The sequence below is a fragment of the Balaenoptera acutorostrata genome, chromosome 15, assembly GCF_949987535.1.
Source record: "Balaenoptera acutorostrata chromosome 15, mBalAcu1.1, whole genome shotgun sequence".
Taxonomy (NCBI): Eukaryota; Metazoa; Chordata; class Mammalia; order Artiodactyla; family Balaenopteridae; genus Balaenoptera; species Balaenoptera acutorostrata.
In genome coordinates this window covers 22851223-22857832 of record NC_080078.1, presented here as the reverse complement: position 1 = coordinate 22857832, position 6610 = coordinate 22851223, and the positions used below count along the sequence as shown (strand labels likewise).

Here is a 6610-nt window from a genome sequence, read left to right as displayed (position 1 = left end):
GAATATCACCTTATTTGTCTCCTATTTAAGGTTTTCTGGCTGGCACATGAACTTTTGAGCAAAGATAACAAACAAGCAAACAAAACCAACAAATCGAATGCGCTCACTGAAATCTTGGGCGGCTGGGGTGTTTCTATCAGAATTTCTCAGTTGTTGTATAATACTATCTAGTAAGTAACCAGGAGTATGTACACACAAAAGGCTATAAACATAGCAGCTGAGTTTTTTCATTTTAAGCTTTTTGTGCTATTTAATTGTTTAAAAACTATGTCCATATGTTAACTTGTTAAAATGTTTTAGAAAAAAATTCAGTTGAGTCCAAGTAGCAGCTGAGTTTTTCACTGTAGTGTCTACTTAACTCCCTACCCTGCTCAGTGGCAAATAGGAATCCATCTTCTGCATCATCCAGAAAGTATGCAAACTACCTCTAGGAAACTTTGAGAAACATATGCATGCAAACTCAGGGAAATAACCTGGGCGCAGCCACTTTTCTCCATTAGGTGGTCAAGCGTAGATCTAAAAACTCTGTATAGAAGTTTACGGCAGGGTCTCGTTAGGTTGGGGAGAATAGTAGGGGCTTTGTCTTGCTTTGAGGCCATATATGCCAAGCCACTGTTATTACTTGGATTACTTGATGGGGAAAGTATTTATGGAGATGTGGGGAGGCGAAAACCCCCTTGGCACTGCTGTTTAGATGGATGTAGAGGTTGCATTTCAGATGAGACTTTAAATACATTCAAAAGCCCTCTGACCAGTAGTGGTACTGTTTCTATTAGAAGAGTTTTCTATGACTCAGTATAAAAATCTGGACTCACACTGGGAAACTTGTCTCAGCTCTTTCACCTACAAAGAATATTAGAAGCCTGGAAAATGTATGCTATGAAGTGCTAAAATCACTGAAAAGACAGGAAAAGAACTTTGTTGGGGAAAAGGCAGTCTTAAGAGTTTTGATGACAAGGATGTTGAGATTTTCTTTTCGGTGGAACAGAATGGTTAGGCTCGTTTTAAGCTCCAAATGACTGGTCAGTTTTCTTTTCAACGTATGTTTGAAGGATTCTGAATGCAGTGGAGAAAATAGTTTGAAATTTTCACTTTAATTGCAAAATAATGGAAATAATTCAAATGATGATTGATAGGGGACTGGCTTAAGATATTACGGTACAGCTGTTCAATGGAATGCCATGCAGCTGTTTAAAAAACAAAACAAAAGGGGCTTCCCTGGTGGCGCAGTGGTTGGGAATCTGCCTGCCAATGCAGGGGACACGGGTGCGAGCCCTGGTCTGGGAAGAACCCACGTGCCGCGGAGCAACTAAGCCCGTGAGCCACAACTACTGAGCCTGCGCGTCTGGAGCCTGTGCTCCACAACGGGAGAGGCCGCGACAGTGAGAGGCCCGCGCACCGCGATGAAGAGTGGCCCCCACTCGCCGCAACTGGAGAAAGCCCTCGCACAGAAACGAAGACCCAACACAGCCAAAACTAACTAACTAAATAAATGTATAAAAACAAAACAAAACAAAACAAAAAAGCAAAATGAGGACGATCTCTGTGTACTGATATGGAAAGCCCTCCAAGGTTTTATTCTTAAAAAAAAAAACATTTAATGGACGAAACAGTGTATATTTTAGGCTACATGTTATATAAAAGTGGTGAGGAAAAAAGAAACTAACAGTCATTTACTTGAATACACATAAAGAAACCCTGAAACAATACATAGAAATAATAATAGTAGTTTTCTGAGGAAGTGAGGGTGGGATGAAACTGACCAGCTGTGAGACTGGGGGTGGGAGGCAGATTTTTCACTGTGTACCTTTTATGATTTTTGAAGCATTTGAAGATATTATGCCCCAAAATTAAAAACAAAGTTACAACACTAAAATCTTAGTGGTGACTACTTAACTTCTTCTTTCCCACTGAAGTAAGTTGTTAATTCTATTAAGAAGGGAGAGAGCTGCCAAATGTGCAGGATGTAACTTGTCATCAAAGAGCAGAGAAGGGTGGTTCCTCCTACTCAACCCCCACTGCCAAACAGAATGATGCTTGAAGATTCAGGGGCTTATTTCTCTTCTAAAGAGCAGCCTCTTCTAGAGCCTAAGAGAACTACCAAGGGATCTCTGGTTAACACTTTTCCTCCCACGGCCCTCAGATAAGAGAACAGTGATGCGTAATACTTCACTAAACCTGAACTTTTAGAAAAATCTTATCTTGGGAATGCTTCCTCTCAATTTTCCTGTATTTTAATGTTTCATATCACTCCAGTTCTGAGCTGTTATCAATATAGATTAGCACTATCCACAAGAATTTTCTGCAATGATAGAAATGTTTTGGGACTGCACTGACCTGTATATGGTAGCCACTGGCCACATGTGGCTGTTAAGCCCTTGAAATGTAGCTGGTGTGGCTGAAGAACTGATTTTTAAATAGTATTTAAATTAATCTAAATTAGCCACATACGAACAGTGCAAGTAGTCATACATTTCTGGTTAAAGCAGGAGAGGCACTTCTCAGGTCTGCTATAATTCTGAGTTATTGGGAAACAAAACAAAAACTGTGTGCAAAAGTTCTGCCTTCTGAAAAAGTCATTTACTGATTCAGCAAATATTTATTAAGCACTTACTATGGGCCAAATGCTATTATAATTCCCATGAACATAACAAACAACGCCCATACCCTCAAAGACTTTACATTCTAGTGCAAAGATTAGCAAACTGTGGCCTGTGGGCTAAATCCAGTCCTCCACTTGCTTTTGTACAACCTGCGAAACAAGAATGATTTTTGCATTTTTAAATATTTGGAAAAAATCAAAAGAGGAATAACAATCCATGACACATGAAAATTACCTGAAATTCAAGTTTCAGTAGCCATAGTTAGTTTTTTTAGTAGCACAGTTACGCCTATTTATTTATGTGTTGTCAGTGGCTGCTATCTCAACCAGAATGGAGCTGAGCTGCTGCAACAGAGGTCAAAGGGCCCACAAAGCCTAAAATATTTATTATCTGGCCCTGTACAGCGAAAGTTTGCTGACTCCTGTTCTAAGGGATAGTAATATGCTAGGCACCATGATAAGCACTTTGCATGCATTATTTCATGTAATCTTTGGGATGACTCTCTGAGGGAGGTTCTATTAGTCTCTATGTTGGTAAAATGTAAAATTGGGGCCTGAAAATGGGTATTTCTAACAAGTTTCCAGGTGAGGCTGATGCTGCTTGCTCACGGATCATAACCTATAGATCAGTGATTCTCTGCCTTGGTTGCACATTAGAATCCTCTGAGGAAATTTTTTAAAATGTGATTCCCAGGCCCTAACCCCAGAGATTCTGATCTAATTGCTTCATGTCCCAAGCATCAGTACATTTATAAAGCTTTCCTCATGACTCAAATATATAACCAGGGTTGAGAATCACTACACTAATGAAATCCTATTGAACTGTAGTAAAGAGAAAATTCAAAGACCAACATTCTAGTTCTCTCATATCACATTAAAGCAAGTTGCTTCCCCTCTCTGGGGCCGTGTTTTCTTTGCAGGTGAAAAATGAGGAGGCTCAAATCAGATGATCTCAGAGGGCTCAATCTCACTGCCTTGTCAGGTCCTCACACAAATAGGTTGGAGAGTCACAAGAAGTACCCAGGTCTCCCCATGCATTGGGTGCAACAAAATGATGCCCAAATGCCAGGTCCATTTAGGGTACAATTTATGGCTGGTGTCCATTATTAATTATTGTTTGGCAATTTATCAATACAGAAATGCTTCCACATAGATATTCTGCCTTACATACCATACAGTTAGAATTGCAGTTAAAAATGATGATTCAATGATTGTGAGAGTAGTGTTTCATTGTAGGAAATTTGGAAGATTACAGAAAGTATAAAAGTAAAACCCTATAATCCCTAGAACAGTGTTTTTAAAACAGCCTCATTTATGAGACCTCAGCCAAGTAAATGCCATTGTGATCAAATGATTTCCCACAGAAGCCGGGAAGGCTGGGTAGCCCAGAGAAGCCTCCCCGACAAAAGTCCTAAAGGCTTAAGCCCTATTATTATATCTCTGGTAAAGAAACTCCAAGCCTGGACTCAAAGATAGCGTGGGCTCCTATTTGGAGTATGGGAACTGTAACCTATAAACTAGAGGATCTTTGGCAGTGTTTTCATGCATAGTTGGTACTGAGCTACCTCAGTTTCTTCATCTATGGATAATCCACTGTGAAAAATTCTCCTAAACATTTCTGCACTCCTTTTGAAATCGGTAGGTGAAAGATATTAGATTAAAAGCTTAACCCTTTGATTTCACTGAGAGTAACTGGGTGACCCAGATCTTTACTTCTTTAGAAATGTATATGGGAGGTAATAGCCCTTAGTAGTCAGAAGAATGGGCTGGGACCAGATAGTTCTGGGTTCAAAGCCAACCAATGCCTCTGTTACAGACCAAATGCTTGTACCCCCCTCCAAACCAGTTCTTAATGTTGAAGCCTTAACCTGCAATGTGATGGTATTTGGAGATAGGGCCTTTGGAAGGTATTAGGTTTAGATGAGGTCATGAAGGTGAGGCCCCTGATGGGATTAGTATCTCTCAAGAAGAAGAAGAGAGACCAGAGCTCTCTCTCTCTCTACCATGTGAGGACACAGAGAGAAGGCAACAATCTGCAAGCCAGGAACAGAGCTCTCACCAGATAACTGAATCGGCCAGCAGCTTGATCTAGGGCTTCCCAGCCTCCAGAACTGTGAGAAATAAATGTCTGTTGTTTAAACCACACAATCTATGTTATTTTGTTATGGCAGCCAGAGGTGACTGAGACAAACTCTTACTCATCATTTTCTCTATCTGCAAACAGACAATAATTGTATCCACTTCACAGGGTTACGCTGAAGATTTCATGATAAATTGTATGTAAGTAAAACACTGAGCACAGTGTTTGGAACATAGTGAGTTCTCAGAAAATGGTATTTTATGATGATTAACAGTAATAAAACTTAGCTGTTTGGAGACATGGCTACCTTCAAGCCAGAAACAAATGCATGTCTTTCTGCTTGTCTTTTAGATGAGTTGGTCTCTGTAGAAATCCTGAGTGCTAAAACATTCAGCAGGACTGATGCTAGCTCTTGTCACCATGCAGATATTGCTTTGTGCCAAGTATTTTCAGTGCCTAGCAATTCCTTGTTCTTTGAGAGCATTGCATAAAGATTATAGAACAGTAATCTCTCAGGATTTCTCCAACTGTGAATCCATGAAGCAGGACTTTAAACTAGAGATCCCAGAGTATTTCAACTTTGCTAAAGATGTCCTAGACCAATGGACCAATATGGAAAAGGTATGGAGCAAGGGCCAGTCAGACTGCAGTTTCTTAACTGTGAGTGATTTTTCCCCCAAGGGACAGTTGACAATGTCTGGAGACAATTTTGTTGCCATGACTTGGGGGAGGGTGTGTGCTAATGGGTAGAGGCCAGGGGTGCTGCTAAATATCCTGAAATGCACAGGACATCTGGTTCAACATGTTAAGAGTTCCATGGTTGAAAAAGCCTGGGTTACAAAAATGTATGATTATAGGTTAATTTTTTAAAAAGCAAAAAGGAGTAGAGTGAAAAGTGAATCCAAGAGTAAGAAATGGTAGGAAATGAGGCATAGAAAGTGCATTGAGAGAAATACAGAGGGATGCAAGAATTCTAACTTTATGGAAAGAAAAAGGCTAAATGGAAATGATGTATGCTGGAAGAAGTGACATGGCTCCCAACATCTAGAAATAAGGACTCCAGAGTTATTCCCAAATACTACAAGTATGTCCTAACTAATGACCTGTGAATTTTCTTCAGAGAAAATATACCACTAAGTCAGCTGAAACAGAATTTAGCTGCATAACCACCTTTAAATCTATGACTGATTTGTCTTTCCGCAGGCTGGAAAGAGACCTTCCAATCCAGCCTTCTGGTGGATAAATGGAAATGGAGAAGAAGTGAGATGGGGTTTGAAGAACTGGCATCTTTTTCAAGGAAATTTGCAAATATACTTACAGACACCTGTGCCCTGCAAAGGGGAGATCGAGTAATTGTGATTCTGCCCAGGATCCCCGAATGGTAGCTTGCATATGTAGCCTGTCTGTAAACAGGCTAGTAGTGTTTGCGATCTGATCATATTTAAACTAAGGTGGATGAGAGATTTTCCAAAACGTATAAGTAATCATGAGACATTTATTTTGGCAAATTATTTGAGGAACTATACAAAGTATAGTATTATTCTCACGAACCTTGGAAATGTGTTGGAAACATGCCATATCTTTTGACCTAAACTATGAGTTGGGTTTTTCATAATGAAATTCCATTCACTTACCAAAAGTTTAAGTGAGTGGCAATCAACAATTGAACACATTTATACCTACTGCTTTTCTCCTCCTATAGGACCCATGGTCATCTGTAACTCAATCAGTCCCAAACTCAAGGAACCCACCCTAGTTTTTGTTTCAAACCTTTATTCGTCTCCTGGTTAATTACCATTAATCTGGTGCCCTAAGCCAGGCATCTGCTACTCCTTCCTAATCAGTTCCTACATCTTGTAAATTTGACTTCCTACATGCCTCCTCTTCTCCCATTTCATTGCCATTGCCTTACTTCATATCTTTACCGT

General features: G+C 39.9%; 1 protein-coding gene across 1 annotated transcript in view; it reads left to right on the top strand.

The window, feature by feature from the left end:
• The first annotated feature begins 5084 nt into the window (after nucleotides 1-5084).
• ACSM3 (acyl-CoA synthetase medium chain family member 3) overlaps nucleotides 5085-6610 on the top strand; it is a 29091-nt gene continuing 27565 nt past the window's right edge. The window contains 3 exon segments of the mRNA XM_057528449.1: nucleotides 5085-5303; nucleotides 5886-5949; nucleotides 5952-6102. Of these exon segments, the coding sequence (XP_057384432.1) occupies nucleotides 5085-5303; nucleotides 5886-5949; nucleotides 5952-6102 (434 nt within the window).